At 41.5% G+C, this 20181-nt stretch overlaps 1 protein-coding gene across 1 annotated transcript; it reads right to left on the bottom strand.

Annotated features, from left to right (window-relative positions):
* Positions 1–852: 852 nt before the first annotated feature.
* LOC115170759 (ras-related protein R-Ras) lies at positions 853–19620 on the bottom strand. Its single transcript, XM_029727037.1, has 6 exons — positions 18698–19620; positions 18366–18453; positions 6082–6184; positions 3535–3643; positions 3146–3264; positions 853–2853 (listed from the first exon to the last, which is right to left on the bottom strand). Exons 1-6 carry the CDS (start codon positions 18782–18784, stop codon positions 2766–2768), a joined length of 594 nt encoding a protein of 197 aa, XP_029582897.1. The 5' UTR covers positions 18785–19620; the 3' UTR covers positions 853–2765.
* Between the last annotated feature and the right edge of the window lie 561 nt (positions 19621–20181).

The raw sequence follows: 20181 nt of genomic DNA, 5'->3' as shown, positions 1-20181 counted from the left end.
TGGTAAGGAGCCACACATGCAAAGCTATTTATTTGTGTCCCTCACCCAATTTGCACCTGGCTGGGGTAGTGTGGGAAAATACTGCATTTTTTACAATGTATCAAAATAATGTGATGTAATAACATTGTATAGTTTCACACACTACAAAGGGTACAGAGTGTGAGAAAAGTGGGAGACAGGTTCTTGGTGCTATGTTGAAACAGCAGTGGGCCCGAACACCACATATGTAATATAAATGTGCTATTTTGCATGTTCTTCACAGAAAATGAGCCAAGGCCAATGAGTCTCAGATTACTAAAATAATTAATTGTATCATTTACATTTTTTCAAACATTGAAAATTGGTCCCACAGACCCAAACACTACAAAAGGGTTAAAGGTATTTTATTTTATATATTTGTTTAGCTTTTATTTAAGCATAGAACAATGTTGGAAAGACAGGGAGGATGGAGAGGGCGAATCAAAGGGCAGTGGGCCGGATTCGAACCCATGCCGGCTGTAACCACTGAACCACACAGGCTACCATACATAATATTTCTGAGGATGAACATCAGATAAGCGCATGTTTGAGTACATTGAATTGTCACAATCCCAATTCAAACAGACCTTTTTATTGATCTGTACATTTACATGCTTCTTTTCTGCATTCATCAGTTTAAAAAACAAAAAAACATTTGACCTCGGCCAAACTGCTTCCCTCTCGCTACTTTACTGTCACCAAGCGTTCACCAATACTGTTGATGAGAAATAGTAAAGTAGAAAAAGTTGAGTGCGTCCAGACAGCCCGTTGCCCTAATTCATTCTGACATTCTGAGCAAAAACTCAAGATTTGAGTAATAATGTATAAAAAGTGTAACGTGTACAAAAGGTATTTGGTTTATTTCAATACAAAATACACATGGCGGATACTGGTAGATTACAAGGTGCAAGTTTGATATAGTTTGAGATTCATTGGTATAAGAATACAAACGACTTTCTGCTGTTAGAAATAACTACATAACAGATGTAAGTACAATACTTTTTTGTGGTTTACTACACTGCATTAATAGCACTGAGTCAATGCATTATTTTATAATTAGGTGTGGAACAAATGTGGATCCAACATCAACACGGTTCTATTTCACAAAGAAAATAAGATAGCCAGCTTTGAGAACCAATCATCACTAACTCAAATTATTAATCAAAACATCGCAAATATTTTTAGGGTCAGTTTTGAGTCTGATTCAACTCACAAATTTGGAGCAGATTAAGAATCTTTCATAACGTTAGACGGCTATCCTGCTTTGTGTGAAATATCGCCCAAGGGATAAGTAGGCTAACTGTTAGTCATATGTTAATTACATCTATATGAAGGTTTGCAAGACCAGTGCTACATATCCTCTCTAAACAAACAAGTTATTTCATGACAGACAAATGTAGTTTACGGAAGTTAAATCAGGAAGGCTGGTCTGATTGCTCGGTTAACTTCAAGCATAACATCATTTACTTAGCTTCCTATTGTATGGGCATAGTGGGAATGAATACGAACGTATTATCAGCATATCGTTTTCTCTTTCCTATTAGCCACGTCCGGAATGTAATTCACCCATTTACCGTATAGCCTATATGCACCAATACCCATGCCTCATGCTTGCTGTTCAGCCTATGGGCTCACTCTTGCAATTATCACCGTCATCTCTCTCAACCAATGGGCGTAAATCTTGGGACGTATTTATATGTCAACTTACCCATGTTCTCTCACTTTCTGTCTTTCATCAACAGTTGATGCCTTGTCTGAAGCTTTTCAACAGATCTTCATTAGCTGGGACTCATTCATTTAATACAATTCAAAAACGAACTCCTTTTTGTACATGGCTGGTAGCGGTGTGACATTTAAACATTTGCAAAGAGCATAACAATAAAAATGACTTAAAAAGCAGGCCTACACCTGTATGCATAGATAAAAGTACCTAGACATGCCTAAACATCCACCCAGTCATTTTAAAATAAACAATAGCACTTTAGTGTCAAACTACTTTTGCCTACCTTGAAGTTGTGCAAAAAAATATGATATATTCTGTGGTCATGGATACTACACTGTGAAAAAGTACCAGTCTTTCAAACACATCGTTTCACTCTCATTCTGCTTCAGCTCACTCTTTTCCATGCAGTCTTTTAAAAATCTAATTTGTCGATTCAGTTTAACTGGGCTCCTTTCATTTTCTGTTGTAGGTATGAATGATAGCGCCCTCCAGTTCCTAAATTATCTGTTCCTTCCCGCAATGTCAAATCAGTGACTTCCATCAGGTTGACCCAATGTAGGAAGCTACCCAAAACACAGTATCTGTGAGATCTCACTCTTTACCATCCCTACTCTTTCTTTCTTCAGTCTGTAGTAGACTCATCTCTCGATCTCTTCTCATCTAGCCCAAGGCCTCTCCCTTTACATCCTCAATAATGAAATAACAATACCACAAATACAAAAAAAGTATATAAAAAAAAAAGTTTGAAGATGCTAATTTCTAAGTGTGAATGAAACCATTAAAAAAAATGTATCACTCCACCACTTTGCCCACCATTGCCGTATGCAACCTCTCCCACACACATCCCTACCCAATTCCCCAAACCTCACCATACAGTTTTTTGCATTTCCAAGTGTATATCTCTCCCCTCCCTTGCCAAATCTTCTCATTTCCCTCCAGGTAAGTCAGACAAGACTTGCATCAGTGGTGAGGTGAGGGGGTTTTGGTCTCTGTGACAACAGTGCTATGCCATGGGAGGGGGCATTTAAAGGAGGGTGCAGGGGCAGCCACCGCTCTTCCGTTTTCCTGTGTGGTTTGCAGGTAGAGGGGGACTCTCAGTCTCCTGAAACTTTCTGTTTTTAAAAGAAAGAAAGCATTGGATACTTCGACTCAGGAGTAGGCTATAATGGACACTAAAATGTCTGTCCCTCAACTCTGCCTCTGGTCACCAACTCTTCTAATTATCTAGCTATAAACATGACCTATTATAAAGTAGCTTTCTAGCTGTTAGCTAGCTGTTAACGTTACCTTATAGCTTTCTAGCTGTTAGCTAGCTGTTAACGTTACCTTATAGCTTTCTAGCTGTTAGCTAGCTGTTAACGTTACCTTATAGCTTTCTAGCTGTTAGCTAGCTGTTAACGTTACCTTATAGCTCGCACAACCTCCAGGAAGGCTTCGTCTACATTGTAGCGGTTCTTAGCCGAGGCCTCCATGTAATGGATCCTGTTCTCTCTGGCAAAGCCATGGGCCTCCTCTCTGGAGATCTACAGACAGGACAGAGAGAGGTACATGCACTCAGGTTAAAATGCACCCGCCAGGCCAGCAGCAGTTTCATTTCCTTATTCCGGTAAACTGAGTAAGAGTAAGGTGGTGGTATTAGATCTAGCCAAAGAAACACTTGTAGCCACTCGCCACCTGTTGGCAACTCAAAAGTATTTGAGGCCTGAGAATTAGAACCAGTAGGATCTAAATTGGCATTATTATAGCTAGCAGAAGATCTCCTTTAACATGACATTGAGAGTGAAAGCCAGTACCACTCTCGACTGGTCCAGGTCAGCCTTGTTCCCCACCAGCACCATGGGGAAGTCATCCCGGTCCTTCACTCTCAGTATCTGGGTGTGGAACTTGTGGATCTCATTGTAACTGAAAAAAGGGAAGGAAATTGGCCGAAACGAGAACACATTAGGAACTGATCATAAGTGCTTTATGTCCTTAAAAAGGTGCAATCCATTAGTTCAATTTACTGTAAAAAAAAAATATATATATATATATATATATATATATATATATATATTTTTTTTTTAAAAGCAGCCTTGTGGAGGACTGTCAGGTGAGACTCTTTGCGAGTGTAAATGCCCCTTAAAGCAAAGAGGCATCTTCATTGGCATAAATCCAACTACTTAGTTGTTTTATTGTATAATCTTATTTTAAATGTACAAAGACAACAGCACAGTGACAAACATTCATTCAAACATGACAACAAACAATAGAAGTGAGAGGTGTAGACTGGGTCCTACCAGGACACAAAGGACACCCATCGAGCCCTACCAAAGCAAGCCAGGCATCCTGTATAATCTGGCAGGAGTCAAGTCTTGGGGTACAGTTCATAAATAAATAAGGACAATTGTTATATTAGGCCATGCTCTATGGTTTACGTATGTTCTCAGAATGTGAACTCTGTTTAGGTGCAATTGCACCAATCCACCTTTCAACTCAGAGGACTACTACAGCAGCTCATTATGCTGCCTGTATTTGACACCATGTCATGAATGCAACTCTTATGAGAGGTGAACGCCTATAACAAGTCTCACTTCCCCTAGTTACTGTAGCATCACTCTGTGATTAGGGTTGCACAGCCGCAATCAGAAAACACAGTATAGTGTAATACTGACCATGGCTTGAACGCCTCGACACTTGAAGGAATGAATGATCACGAGTGTACTGCGTTTGCGTCGCAAATAGGGATGTTAACGGTTAACCGTTAAATCGGTTAGCTGCCGAAAATTCATTTGACAAGTCGTGCTTATCAGTCTATAGCAGGGATCACCAATTTCATCTTGAGTGGATGGACGAGGGGACAGAACATAATAAAACATTAAAAAAAGTTAGACTGCAAATTGATCACAAGAAGCCAAAACAGATGTTTGACTAAAATAATTTCAAACCTTGATTACATTTGGGAACATTGCCCTGCATAGGGTGCCGTCTTTTGGATGGGAAGTTAAACGCGTTTCCTGACTCTGTGGTTATTCAAAATCCCATGGCGCTTATTGTAGGAGTAGGGGTGTTCACCCCAGTGTCATGGCAAAATTTTCTACCTGGCAACACTCCATCATGGCCACCTAATCATCCCCCTCATTCCTAATTGGCATATATCACTTCTCACCTCGCCACCTGATGTGTAGTGAGAGTTCTTGTACAAAAAAATGGTCGCCGTGCATCACTGAGGTGGGTGAGTTTCCCTCTACTATATAAAGCACTTTGAGTACCTCAGTTGGTAGAAAAGTGCTATTTAAATACAATCAATTATTAGTCATTATTATTATTTGAATACGATCACGTCTCTCTATAATGCAAGGAAATAGATTTCCAAAATTAAAAATCACTTGGAGCTGATTTCCTGGTGTTTTTACAGTCTTATGTCCAAAAATGACAAATCATTTTTTTTGGTATGTATTTTTTTGCTCAGAAAATTTGGGGGTGGGCAAATAAAAACACCCACAGGCCAAATTCAGGCCGCCAGTTAGGGAACCCGGGTGTATAGGTTACTTTGCATCATTTTTCTACATTGAAATTGCCGCATGTGTATTTTCATTAGTCGTCACGCATTCTATTTATTACAAGTGCACAGCATGCAGAGAGCCTACTTTGAGGAGAGGAATAGCCTACCAGACAGCGCGAGTGTAACTCCTCAAAAAGCCTGTAGGCTACTGGAGTGAAACCTGCTTTTGTGAGTCCAGTCAATGCGCAACAAATAACATTTCTAAATGCAACTGCTTGTTAAAAACTTGTGGCCACGATTAAAAAGGAGCTATTTTTATTTCTCAATCTCAACTTGTAAAGCCTCCCATTTGACATAAGTTCTTAATGAAAAATGCCCAGTTCTTGTATGCATGCATGGTATCAGAGAGGAAGAGGCGAAGCGCCAAAATCTGTCCAAAATATTGTCCAGTGCATTTCTATGGGCTTATTTTGGGCCTAAGCTTGTCGCCTGCCTCCTGGCTATGGGACGACTCCCCTTGTTAAAACAGAAACATATGCATCTCGTCATTATATACATATCTCTGATAGTTTCTGTTGATCACGTCATTTTACTGTTTGGAAAAAATATAACCGTTCGTTGACCGGTTAATGAGGGTCAGTTAGTCGGCAGCTAAATTTATCAAAATGTGCATCCCTAATCACAAACAGTGACGTTGCCTTCCTGAAACCTTGAGTACTGTAGCCCTGACAAATACTTTAGCTCTGAAGACTTCAGAGTATGTTGTGTAGTTGGGAACACTGGTTTGAATCTACAGTTTGCCTGTGACTTGAGAAACTGTGTACATGCATCCACCCAAACAGACACAACAAACTCTTACCTGCCAGTGTCATTCAGAGCGAACACCAGCAAGAAGCCTTCTCCTGAGCGCATGTACTGCTCCCTCATTGCACCAAACTCCTCCTGACCTGCTGTGTCCAAGACTGACACACACAAAGAGAGTCAGATGTACATACATATGGATAAATATGGATAGTGACATACAGTGCATTCGGAAAGTATTCAGACCTTTTCAACATTTTGTGTTCCTCAATCTACACACAATAAACCATAATGACAGAGCAAAAACAGTTTTTTTGTTGTCCTGTTCGATGGTGAACCTTCGCCCCATTCTGAGGTCCAAAGCAGGTTTTGATCTAGGATCTCTGTACTTTGCTCCATTCATCTTTCCCTTGATCCTGACTAGTCTCCCAGTCCCTGCCACTGAAAAACATCCCCCACAGCATGATGCTGCCACCACCATGCTTCACCTTAGTGCCAGGTTTCCTCCAGATGTGACGCTTGGCATTCAGGCCAAAGAGTTCAATCTCGGTTTCATCAGACCAGAGAATCTTGTTTCTCATGGTCTGAGAGTTCTTTAGGTGCCTTTTGGCAAACTCCAAGCAGGCTGTCATGTGCCTTTTACTGAGGAGTGGCTTCCGTCTGGCCACTCTACCATAAAGACCTGATTGGTGAAGTGCTGCATGGTTGTCCTTCTGGAAGGTTCTCCCACCTCCACAGAGGAACTCTGGAGATCTGTCAGTGACCATTGGGTTCTTGGTCACCTCCCTGACCAAGGCCCTTCTCCCCCGATTGCTCAGTTTGGCCGGACAGCCAGCTCTAGGAAGAGTTTTGGTGGTTCCAAACCTCTTCCACTTATGAAAGATGAAGGCTACTGTGTTCTTGGGGACCTTCAATGCTGCAGAGATTTTTTGGTACTCTTCCCCAGATATGTGCCTCGACACAAACCTGTCGTCTCGGAGCTTTACATACAATTCCTTCGATCTCATGGCTTGGTTTTTGCTCTGACATGGACTGTCAACTGTGGGACCTTATATAGGACAGGTGTGCCTCTTACCAAATCATGTCCAATCAATTGAATTTACCACAGGTGGACTCCAATCAAGTTGAAGAAACATCTCAAAGATGACCAATGGAAACAGGATGCACCTGAGCTCAATTTCGAGTCTAATAGCAAAGGGTCTGAATATTTATAAAGTATTTCGGTTTTAAAAAACATTTAATACATTTGCATACATTTCTGAAACCTGTTTTTGCTTTGTCATAATGGGGTATTGTGTGTAGATTGATGAGGAAACAAAATAATGTAATACATTTTAGAATAAGGCTGTAATATAACAAAATGTGGAAAATGTCAGGGGGTTTGAATACTTTCCGAATGCACTGTAGATGCAGCATAGTAAAAAATGCAGAAGGGGTGCAGGGAAGGCTCTCTGACAAGTGCAACACCCCCCCTTTGTGCCAGTAGAAATTACGCTTTGACTCAGATTTTCACTTTAAAATGTATGCCAAACAAAAGCCATAGATTTCAAAGTTCAAACAATACAACTCTATGCACAATTTACACAGAACATTTCACAAAAACACATTCACTGAAAGAACTGTGCGGATGCAAAGTTTCTAAAACAATTATGGTAAATTGGTTTTATTATGCGACCATGTTTTCCAAAAACTTAATTATCTGCTCCCAATTAAGATTCAAAGATGTCTGCTGAAAGAGTGGGGTGTCAAGTTATGACATGACACCTTGAGTTAAATATAAAGTCTTTTGGTTATTGAACTACAGTAGAAGTGGATTTAGATGTTTTAAATTTAACCTTTACTTAACTAGGCAAGTCAGTTAAGAACAAATTCTTATTTACAATGACGGCCTACACCGGCCAAACTCAGACGACGCTGGGCCAATTGTGCGCCGCCCTATAGAACTCCCAATCATGGCTGGTTGTGATACAGCCTGGAATCGAACCAGGGCGTCTGTAGTGACGTCTTTAGCACTGAGATGCAGTGCCTTAGACCGCTGCACCACTTGGGAGCTCTGATCTGTACTATACAGAAATACATAATTATGGATATAAATATCATTCTCTTCATAATGATGTATCCTGGACCATTCAGAGGTGTGGGGAACAAATATAGAACAAAGTGAGGATAAAACAACAGAAGAGGACATAGAGCGACATAGAACAGCTCAAAAGAGGAAGAGCTTGCGTACAGTGGTGGAAAAAGTACCCAATTGACATACTTGAGTAAAAGTAAAGATACCTTAACTTTTTAGTGACAGGGCAGTATTCGGAAATTATGGATGAATGACGTGCCCAAATTAAACTGCCTGCTACTCGGGCAGTTTAAGGATATGCATATTATTAGTAGATTTGGATAGAAAACACTCTGAAGTTTCTAAAACTGTTTGAATGATGTCTGAGTATAACAGAAATCATATGGCAGGCAAAAACCTGAGAAAAATCCAACCAGAAAGTGTGGAAATCTGAGGTTTGTAGTTTTTCAAGTGATTCCCTATCCAGTATACAGTGACTTAGGGTTCATTTTGCACATCCAAAGGCTTCCACTAGATGTCAACAGTCTTTAGAACGTTGTTTCATGCTTCTACTGTGAATAGGGGGAGAAGAGCTCCTGGAAGTAGATGAGTGAGAAAATGACATGAGCTCAGTGGCGTACGCTCCCGTGAGAGTTAGCTGTGTTCCTTTTCTTTTTGAAGACAAAGGAATCGTCCGGTTAGAATATTATGGAAGATTTGTGATAAAAACATCCTAAAGATTGATTCTATACATCGTCTGTAATATAACTTTTTTGAATTTTCGTCTGAACTCAACTTCTAGGGTAGGGGGCAGTATTTTCACAGCCGGATAAAAAAACTTACCCAAATTAAAAACGGCCTACTACTCGGGCCCAGGAACTAGAATATGCATATTATTAGTAGATTTGGATAGAAAACACTCTGAAGTTTCTAAAACTGTTTGAATGGTGTCTGTGAGTATAACAGAACGCATATGGCAGGCAAAAAACTGAGAATAATCTAACCAGGAAGTGGGAAGTCTGGTGCTTGTAGTCCTTTCAAGTCATTGCTATCGAACACACAGTGACTTAGGGTTCATTTTGCACTTCCTAAGGCTTCCACTAGATGTCAACAGTCTTTAGAAAGTTGTTTGAGGCGTCTATGATGAACAGAGCGAACAGAGGAAGTTGGAAGTTGTTGACTCAGGAAAGCAAATGAGTTCATTGGTGCGCGTTCACGTGAGAGTTAGCTGTGTTCCAAAACGTTTTTCAAGACACTGGAATCGTCCGGTTGGAATATTATTGAAATTCTAAGTTAAAAAGGCCCTAAAGATTGATGCTATACAACGTTTTACATGTTTGAACGAACGTAAATATAACCTTTTTGACTTTTCGTCGTGACATTTTGGCCGCGCTTCCTACACTTGGAGTAGCTTACTGAACGCGGAAACAACAAGGAGTTATTTGGACATAAATTATGGACTTTATCGAACAAAACAACATTTATTGTGGATCTGGGATACCTGGAAGTGCCTTCTGATGAAGATCAAAGTGAATATTTCTAATGCTATTTATGATTTTAGATGACTCCAAAATGGCGGGTATCTGTATTGCCTAGTGTATTTTTCTGAGCGCAGTACTCAGATTATGGCAAAGTGTGCTTTCGCTATAAAGTTTTTTTGAAATCTGAAACAGCGGTTGCATTAAGGAGAAGTGTATCTATAATTCTTTGAATAACAGTTTAATATTTTATCAACGTTTATGATGAGTATTTCTGTAAATTGATGTGTTCATTCACCGGAAGTTTTGGGAGGCAAAACATTTCTGAACATTACACGCCAATGTAAAATGGGGTTTTTGGATATAAATATGAACTTTATCAAGCAAAACATACATGTATTGTGTAACATGAAGTCCTATGAGTGCCATCTGATGACAATCAAAGGTTAGTGATTAATTTTAGCTCCATTTCTGGTTTTTGTGATACCTCTCCTTGCTTGGAAAATGGCTGTGTTTTTTCTTGTCTCGGCGCTGTCCTAACAATCTAATGCTATGCTTAAACAGCGGTTGACATGCTTCGAAGTACGGTAATGGAATATTTAGAAATGTTTTGTCACGAAACGCGTCGGGAGCGTCACCCTTCGGATAGTGTCTTGAAGGCACGAACAAAACAGAGGATATTTGAACATAACTATGGATTATTTTGAACCAAACCAACATTTGTTATTGAAGTAGAAGTCCTGGGAGTGCATTCTGACGAAGAACAGCAAAGGTAATCACATTTTTCTAATAGTAAATCGGAGTTTGGTGAGGGCCAAACTTGGTGGGTGTCAAAATAGCTAGCCGTGATGGCCGGGCTATCTACTCAGAATATTGCAAAATGTGCTTTTGCCGAAAAGCTATTTTAAAATCAGACATAGCGATTGCATAAAGGAGTTCTGTATCTATAATTCTTAAAATAATTGTTATGTTTTTTGTGAACGTTTATCGTGAGTAATTTAGTAAATTCACCGGAAGTTTGCGGTGGGAATGCTAGTCACATGCTAATGTAAAAAGCTGTTTTTTGATATAAATATGAACTTGATTGAACAAAACATACATGTATTGTATAACATAATGTCCTAGGAGTGTCATCTGATGAAGATCATCAAAGGTTAGTGCTGCATTTAGCTGTGGTTTGGGTTTATGTGACATTATACGCTAGCTTGAAAAATGGGTGTCTGATTATTTCTGGCTGGGTACTCTGCTGACATAATCTAATGTTTTGCTTTCGTTGTAAAGCCTTTTTGAAATCGGACAGTGTGGTTAGATTAACGAGAGTCTTGTCTTTAAAATGGTGTAAAATAGTCATATGTTTGAGAAATTGAAGTAATAGCATTTCTAAGGTATTTGAATAACGCGCCACGGGATTCGACTGGCTGTTGAGTAGGTGGGATGATTTCGTCCCACATACCCTAGAGAGGTTAACGAGAAGTTCATCTTTAAAATGGTGTAAAATAGTTCTATGTTTGAGAAATTTGAATTATGAGATTTTTGTTGTTTTGAATTTGGCGCCCTGCTATTTCACTGGCTGTTGAATAGTGTGTCCCGCAGGTGGGATGCTAGCGTCCCACATTTCCCAGAGAGGTTAATAGAAAATGACTCAAGTAAAAGTCACCCAGTAGAATACTACTTGAGTAAAGTCTGAAAGTCTTTGGGTTTTAAATATACTTAAGTATCAAAAGTAAATGTAATTGCTAATATACGCAAGTATAAAAAGTAAAAATAATTTCAAATTCCTTATATTAAGCAAACAGCACAATTTTCACGTATAGAGTGCCCCTGGCTCTCTCCAACACTCTGACATAATTTACAAACAAGGCATTCATGCTTAGTGAATCCGCCAGATCAGAGGCAGTAGGGATGACCAGGGGTGTTCATGATAAGTGCGTGAATTTGAAAAAATGTTTCTCTCCTGCTAAGCATTCAAAATGTAACGAGTACTTTTGGGTGTCAGGAAAAATGTATGGAGTAAAAAGTACATTTAAAAGTAGTCAAAAATATAAATAATAAAGTACAGATACCCCCAAAAACTACTTAAGTAGTACTTTCAAGTATTTTTACTTAAGTACTTTACACCACTGCTTGCGTGAGTGATTCCCGTAGCTGCGAGCCAAAGCTAATTTGGTGATTTTCGAAAGGATCTTTGGTTTGTAAGTGTAGTGCTCTGAACCAGGCTTGGATTTTGTTGTTTCGGCAGAGCGCCATTCGATGAACATTAAATATAATTTTGATTTTTGCAACTTAAAAAGCCAACTCTTCCTCTGTTTACACCACCCCTCGCTACCGCATAGATCGGAACCCCACTGGACCGATCACAGTGGTGGAGAATGCGGTCACCAGAAGTGGTGACAAATAGTTAAAATGGTTGGCTATGTGCACCATTGCGCAAAAGGAAAGCACAGACCTCGAGAATTTAAGTGGCCATGCTGGCTCAGGCAGGGAAGGACAGTAAGCCCAGAGTGGGGACTCATACCTAGGCTACAAGAACAGGATGATGACATTGAGGCCGATCTGCTTTCATTCAAGAGGTCAGCAGTAAGAGGACTATGGGCCCCGGAGCGGTGGGCAGGAATGCTGGCCCCCTTTCTTTCCGGGTGTGCGCAGGCTGTGTATTTCAACCTGGATCCTGCAGAAGCAGAGGACTAAGAAACTAAAAGCCAAAGTCTTATCCCAGGTACTGTCAAAATCCACAGGCCAAGCGTTTCTACAAGTGGACCTTCGATAGCAACGAATCAGCAATAGCCCAAATGTACCAACTAATATGGCTGACCAAGGGTTGGCAAAAGACGGTGTTGCCGGTGCTGGGAGCTTGGGCATACGTCATGGCAGTGACCATTTAATGACGAACCCATACCCACCGAGCCTTCCTCCGGATCAAGGGGCGCACATCCATGTAATCTATCCCCGCAGTGTTGAACCGTAGAGGGAGCCCCGGCCATAAAAGTCCAAGGAGAGGATGCAGAAGCGATGCTCGACTCAGGTAGTAAGATTACCCTAGTTCCGTCACACTTCGTGCAGGAGGGAGATGTGTCAGGAACAGATGTCAGTCTCCTGTATCCATGGGGACACAGTGGCGCAAGTTAAGTTAGTTACGCCGAGGCAAGTAGACTATGAAGGTGTGGGTGGTGAATCACTTACCGGTATCGGTACAGCTAAGGAGAGACTAATCTGTTCGAGAGTTCGTTGCGGATTAAACAGAACCGCCCCAAGCCCGCACCGGTGAGCATAAGCAATGCGAAGCAGTCACTGGCACACATATAGAAAACACATCCCCAAAAGGGGCATACCCGCCGTGCCCCACTGGCACTACAGGGAGAAGTCTCTTTTTCACCCAGATCGAGTGCAGGGGAGGAAGAAAAGGAAAATCAAAATCAGAGGCTCAGGCAGCTGTTTCAAGAAAAGACAGGATGCATGCTCAGGTCTCTCAACGGAGAGTGGAGGAGACCTAGGGCCTGCACAGGCCCTGGTAAGAATAGATAGCCAAGACTAATTTACCTGATGAGTTGACAGGACAGTTTGGCACCGCACAGCTGCAGGACCCAGACATGGTCTCAGTGCAGCGCAGAGTGAAGGTGACGGACGGGAAGCACATGGAGGACATCAATCCCCCTTATTACTGCATAGAGGGCTTACTATACTGGTGGTTAAGAGAAGGGGCGAAGTGCTAGAGCTAAGGTACTGTACCTGGGACATTCACATGTGTTGAGAGGCCACTTGGCAGTAGACAAAACTAAAGAGCACATGAGTAGATTCTACTGGCCCCGCATTACCAGTGATGTAGAGAAGTACTGCAAGTCATGTGACAAGTGCCAAAAGAATGCCCCCAAAGCCAATTACAGAAACACACTCATCCCACTCCCCATCATTGAAACGCCCTTTGAGCGGATAGCCATGGATATGGTAGGTCCTATTCCGAAATTAGCCCGGGGGCACGATTATATACTAGTGGTAATTGATTTTGCCACATGCTACCCCAAAGCCATACCCCTGCATAATATGTTTTGTTTAACTTTGGGTCTGCAGGTAGTCTAGAGTTAGAGCGTTGGGCAAGGAACCGAAAGGCTGCTGGATCGAATTCAAGAGCTGACAAGGTAAAAAAATATATATATATTTTTAAGTTGTTCTGCACCTGAACAATGACGGTAGGCCGTCATTGTAAATAAGAATTTGTTCCTAACGGACTTGCCTAGTTAAATAAAAAGGTTAAATATATATATATATATATATTTTTTATGTTTAAATATGTCTACTAAAAGGTATTGCTAAAGAGTTGATGTTTTCCCGAGTCGGCATACCCTCTATTTTGACCGACCAGGGATTGCGTTTATGTCCCGCATAATGAAAGACTTTTGGGCCTTGTACCAGGTTAAACAGATACACACGAGCATATCACATCCTCAGACAGATGATTTATGCAAACGCTTGAATAAAACTGTCGATTTATAAAGAAGGTTCTGGAACGGGACGGGAGGAACTGGGACATATTATTACCTCACTTGTTTGCTCTTAGGGAGGTGCCCCAGTCGCCAACGGGCTTCCCCGTTTTAACTGTTATATGGGAGGCCGTGCCGAGGGATTCTGGACCTTGCCAAGGAGGCGTGGGAAGCCCCTCTGTGTCCCCACAGAACTGATTGAGCATGTCATCCTAATACGAGAACGGATGGCCGCGGTGTAGCCAATAGTGGAGGAACACATGGAGAGCGCGCAGCAAGCGCAACAAAAGCCTGCAACAGGACTGCCCAGACCCAAAGTTTTAATGTAGGAGATAAGGTACTTTTAATTCCGACAGCGGAACGTCGGCTCTTAGCGCACTTGAGGGGTCCATACGAAGTAATGGCAAGCGTATCCCCTGTAAACAGTTAGGCAGCCAGGTAGGAGAAAACCTGAAACAGCCATACCACATCAACCTTGAGTACCATGAGAGAAATTAAGATGCAATGTTCTGCTCTCTACCCGCAGCCCAACAAGATCAACCCCCGCTCGACATGCAGGTAGTGAAGTCGCTGACACACCAGCAAGAGCACGACCTACGGGCCCTAGTGGTCTGACACCGGGAAGTATTCTCTTCCCTCACAGAGAATACAAATCTCATCCAGCATCATATATACACAGAGCCAGGCAAGAGTGAACTTAAGGCCTTACAAAATCCATGCTGCGGGACAAACAATAGTCAGAGGTGGTGAGAGAGATGCTGTGTTGGGGAGTTAGAGGCGTCTCACAGTGCCTGGTCAAGTCTGTTAGTTCTCGTTCTGAAGCCAGACGTGCGGTGAAATTCTGTAGTCTGTAACGACTTCCGAAGCCTGAACATCTCCAAATTTGAACCCAATGCCCAGGGTAGATGAGCTGATAGAACGATTGGGAAAGGAAAGCTACATAACTACGCTAGAGCTCACGTAAGGCTATTGGCAGGTGCCTCTGGCCACAGAAGACAGGGAGAAAAAGGCACTCTACGCCAGATGGACTTTTCCGTTACATGAAATTACTCATCGGGTTTCATGTTGAGGCCGCCACGTCACTGAGGTTAATGGACCAGTTACTCAGACCCCACCAAGCCTACGTGGCCACTTACATCGACGACATGGTGATCCATAGTAAAGAATGGGAGACACACCTACATCGGGTACGGGCCGTGCTGGGGAGCCTAAGTAGAGCAGGCTTGACAGCTAACCCTAAGAAATGCAGGTTCGGGTTAAGTGAGGCAGAATATCTGGGGTACACTATTGGGAGTGGTGTCATACACTCCCAGACAAAGAAAGTGGAGGCTATTCGGGAGTGGCGAACGCCGGTGCGTAAAAAGTAGGTGCGATCCTTCTTAGGGCTCACAAGTTACTATCGGCGCTTTATACCCAACTATGTCTTTATAGCCGCTCCATTGTCCAACCTGACCAAGAAAGACCTACCCACACAGGTGAGACGGACTCAAGCAGCAGAGATGGCTTTCCAAAAGCTAAAAGAAGCCCTGTTCGAAAAACCAGGGCTAAGAGCACCAGACTTTGGACTTCATTGTCCAGACGGACACCTATGAGTTGGCATCGGAGCGGTCCTCTCCCAGGGAGTGGGAAAGGTCAAACACCCTATAGACTACATCAGCTGTAAGCTCTCAGAGGGAAAATAAATATGCCACAGTTGACCGAGAAGGGCTGGCTATAAAATGGGCACTCACCTACCTCAGATATTTTCTTCCCAACAGATAATTCACTCTCGCGACTGATCATGCACACTCACCTGGATGGCAAGAAACAAAGAGAATAACAGTAGGGTATCGAGGTGGTTCTTGAGCTTGCAACCCTGTAACTTCATCATCCTCAGATCCGGGGTCCATCACGGAAATGCGTGCACGCTATCCCGCCGAGACGCAGTGGATTTTGTTTCCCCTTTCTTGAACCAGCCGAGTGCCATTCGGGGAACATTAAATATATATTTTCGAATTTTACAACTTACAAAGCCACGTCTTTCTCCGTTCCGCATAGATCGGAACTCCACTGGACCGTTCACAGTTCACAAAAGGTAGAAATACGCAATATCCTTATTTTGCATAGTTGGGTATTATACTACACACTGGGTATTATTCTAATGAGCTCTGCCCCCAAACAAGAACAGATTTGGTTGGCCCGGAGCAGACCAAATCTGAACCAATCATAGACGTCTATGTTTCTCAAGTTTGGACATTACGGTACAGCACAGTAGAGTACAGTAGATATGTTCAGTACAGTACTCTAGTGTGCTCTGCTGTACTAACTTTTCTTTACTGTTAAAACATAGACGTCTATGATTCGTTCAGATTTGGTCTGGCCAGGGTGGACTGACCAAATTTCAATTACTTTTCAACATCCATGGAGGTCCAATGTCAGTTGGTGTTCAGTGGTTGAGGATGCTTGTTACAGTATATGGAAAGAGGGTAGGGGGTTAGGTGTCAGTAACATGCTGACCAGACCGGACACGTCGTGTGTGCGACCATTGCAAAATAAATGTACACATACATGTTATTCAATCATTGCACCCACACTGCTTGCGGGGGTCAGTGAGCGTCTGGGTGGCCAGGCTCCAAAATAGAAATTGGTTCCATTTGTGACACTCCGGCCTCTCCCATCTCCTCATTGGTCTTTAGAAGCATATACCCACGTGCCATCTTCTCATAGGTTTTTAGGAGCAAATACCCATGTGGGTGATTGAAAGATGAACTTAGGTCCACACTCTGGTAGGTTGTAGTAATGCTGTAAAGTTGGTTGCCAACCGCGATATTAAGTCCAAAATAAGAAGAAGCCTGAGGAAAGAGGAGAGATGACGAGAAAGGAATTTGGTTTACTGTTTTATCTGTGGACTAATTGTCGGAGTAGAGGACCTTGTGCATTTCGGCTAAAATAACCCAATGTTTATATCCCAGGACAAATTTGCTAGCAACAGCAAGCTAGCTAGCTAAATTGGCATAAATGTTTAATGCTTTTCAACCTGTCCCCAAATTAATATAATTGGTTCAGAGTTTGTTTTGATATTTCAACCTGTGTGTCCTGATCGCTTCTGGTGTGGGTGAACAAAATCAACATGCGTGCGACGGCGGACGTACGTGCAAGCCCAGTTTAGTCAGCATGTAAGAGTTGTGAGAGGTGACATTAACTGTAGAGAAAGAAGAGAGAGTGTGGCAGAAAGATAGAGAGGGAGAGCAAGGGGTTGTCCAGACTGTTTACACAGTCTTGCTTTGACCACCAGACAACAGACAGAGAAATAAAACAGTTGAGAAATAAAACATGAGCTGAAGATAACAGTATGCCAGTGGAAGGGAGGACAGTAGCAGGTGGCCCAACTGTGGACCCAAATGTCCCATGTGGCTCAGTTGGTAGAGCATGGCGCTTGCAACGACAGGATTGTGGGTTTGATTCCCACAGGGGACCAGTATGGGAAAGGGTAAAGAACGTCTGCTAAATGATTCAAATGTAAAAGGTTTGTGACTTCTATGACTTCCCATTTTAGCCAATTCAATCGCAGTACTTCCGTTACTGATTGTTTGGATTTGGTAACAGATTTACACGTTTTTATCACTTAATAATTCATAAACAAACTTGATAGCGGTAAAACCCCTATAACTAATTATTAGGTCTACTTTGCTTGTTACTTACGTGAACTTTCATTATCCTCCTTAGAAAATATCTTAACGATATGTGGGTTTCTGGTAACGGAATTACAAGACAAGGCAAATAATTTATTGTGAACTAAATATAAGTGTTGATATCAGTTGGCAGGGGTCTTTACTTCAACATTATTGTGTTTTGATATATCAATAATACCTTAAATCTGGTAGATGTTGTCTAAGACCCCTTTTCCATCTGTTCGACCAGAAATCAAAGCCTTGATTATTCCTCATTTTTAGGATGGAAAATGGTTAAATGTATGTCTTCATTTAAAAAAAAAAAAAATAGACTTAGCTTTCATTTGAAACTCAATTTGACATGCTCCTATTAACTTCACATTGGTCTTCATAGGTCCTTTTAGGTGTAAATGCCCAGGGTTAACCCGACCCGACAGAGGCCAACAGGCCATAGTACACTTACATATCCCTTGAATATGAACACAGAAACACTTTTGCTATGGCATAGTGAAAAGACTACACCTTGGCTTAGAGCATAAACATCTGCCAACTGCAAGTTATAACAGAGCAGATGTGGGTGAATCATACAGACAGATTTGGCCTTGCTCACTCACTGGCTCAAGTCGTTTACGCTTTCCCTCTATTCTTGGAGCAAAGAACGTCAGTAAACCTACAGTATGACTTACTGTCTAATCGTGTCTCTTTCCCATCCACTATGCACATTTTGGTGTAGGAGTCCTCGATGGTGGGGTCATAATCCGATACAAAGTATGACTGCGAAAGAGATAGGAGAGCATGGGTGAATACTGTGTGTATTTGTTGTCTGGTAAAATTTGCGATTATCGCTTTGGTGGTTATGAGGAAAGAAATGTTTTTTTTTTAAACCAAATAGCCTACACAGCCAGACAGAGGATAGTTTACACTATTTGGCCTATATGGGTTAATATGCACATATTCAATTACCACTACAAACAAACACACGGTTGACAATGTTCAAACAGTTGGGGGATTCTCTCACCTGAATGAATTGTATGGTCAAGGCGCTTTTCCCCACACCGCCCCCGCCCACGACGACCAGTTTGAATCTCTCCTCCTCAGCAGACATGATTCGTTTCGTAAAATACTTAACGGTTGTCTATCTTTTGAAAAATGAAATGATAAAACTGACGAGCTGATAGGATATATTGATGACGTGCAATTTTGTAATCCGCAGGGGGGGGGGAAAATGAAGGTCCACTTCAACGATTGAGCAAACTACTTTTATCTAAGTAGCTCAAAGAAAAATTCGAGAAGGAAGCAGAGTTGGGTTTTTACTTCGGTATTACGCCAATAGGTTATCAATATCTCAAATATTACGCCGATAGGTTATCAATATCTCAAATATAAAAATGTATAGTTCGTTTTCTGATACTATTTCATAACATTGAAAAGCTTACGGTTTTAGTCTGGCCCAGTGTTGTAAACCATCCACAAAAGTAGTCTAACCCCAATAGAGTTTCGTATCACTGCTCCTAAAATGTATAGGTCGCTACATAACCCGGTAAAATAGAAATTAAGTATTATTGTTAAAAATCGAACGGTTTATCGGCCTATCTCTCATAATTTTTGTCGGGTGAAAAGCCTTCCGCACCCGCCTCAAGTAAATTAGGCTTTCGATGCCAACTTTGACTCCAGAAGGAAAAAAAATATGAGCTTGATTATCAACTACCCCGTCAAACTTCAACGCGCTCGTCTAAGTTTCATTATCTCTAGATTGATTCGTCTACATATCTCTGCAGGAGCATCATATAACAACTTTTGTGATATCTAAGTTACTGGGTTTTTCTTGGCGATGTCTTCATTTTTTTCCTCGTCTTCACTGATTTATTTTTTCATCGCTCCAAGGCAACTTTTTTTTTCTCAACCGAGAAGGGTTTCTCGAAATCTCATGCGTATGTACAAAATGGGCGTGTCTTAACGACACCGTTTCCTCATTGTATACATTCTCACGCTTCTCCCTCTTTTCATTAATGAACAAAGGCTCTATTAGAATGAGATACATTCTGAAATGTTTCTTTAATCAACACTGCACGTTTATTCATTAAACTGAAACAATATGGCTTAACCAGATTTTGAATGAGTGAACAATAGTATTCACACATTATGTGTACTACCTTATTTGGCCATTGAGCCCAGTTGTATGTAGGTCTAGTCAGTCATTTGTTTAGTGGGGAATTTTACAACAGAGTGTACATATAGCTAGAGCAGGGGAGTAGACCTAAAAATATGCTTTTGCAATGTATTGGGGGGTGTATTGATCCTTAGCACATGGAATGTTTTATAACCCTTTATTTATTTTTTTGTTTCACGTTTAGTACTTTAGCTTATGCATTTGAGCGTATTGTATGATTACCCTCAAACGACCTTAGCCTACCTGTTGAGAATATGAGGAGATATTGGAGGGAAAACTCCTAGCATACAGTATTTTATACTAATAGTTTATGACAGGTAAAGATTTCTTGT

Source organism: Salmo trutta, chromosome 32, assembly GCF_901001165.1.
Source record: "Salmo trutta chromosome 32, fSalTru1.1, whole genome shotgun sequence".
Classification (NCBI taxonomy): Eukaryota; Metazoa; Chordata; class Actinopteri; order Salmoniformes; family Salmonidae; genus Salmo; species Salmo trutta.
This window is presented reverse-complemented; position numbering and strand designations above follow the sequence as displayed.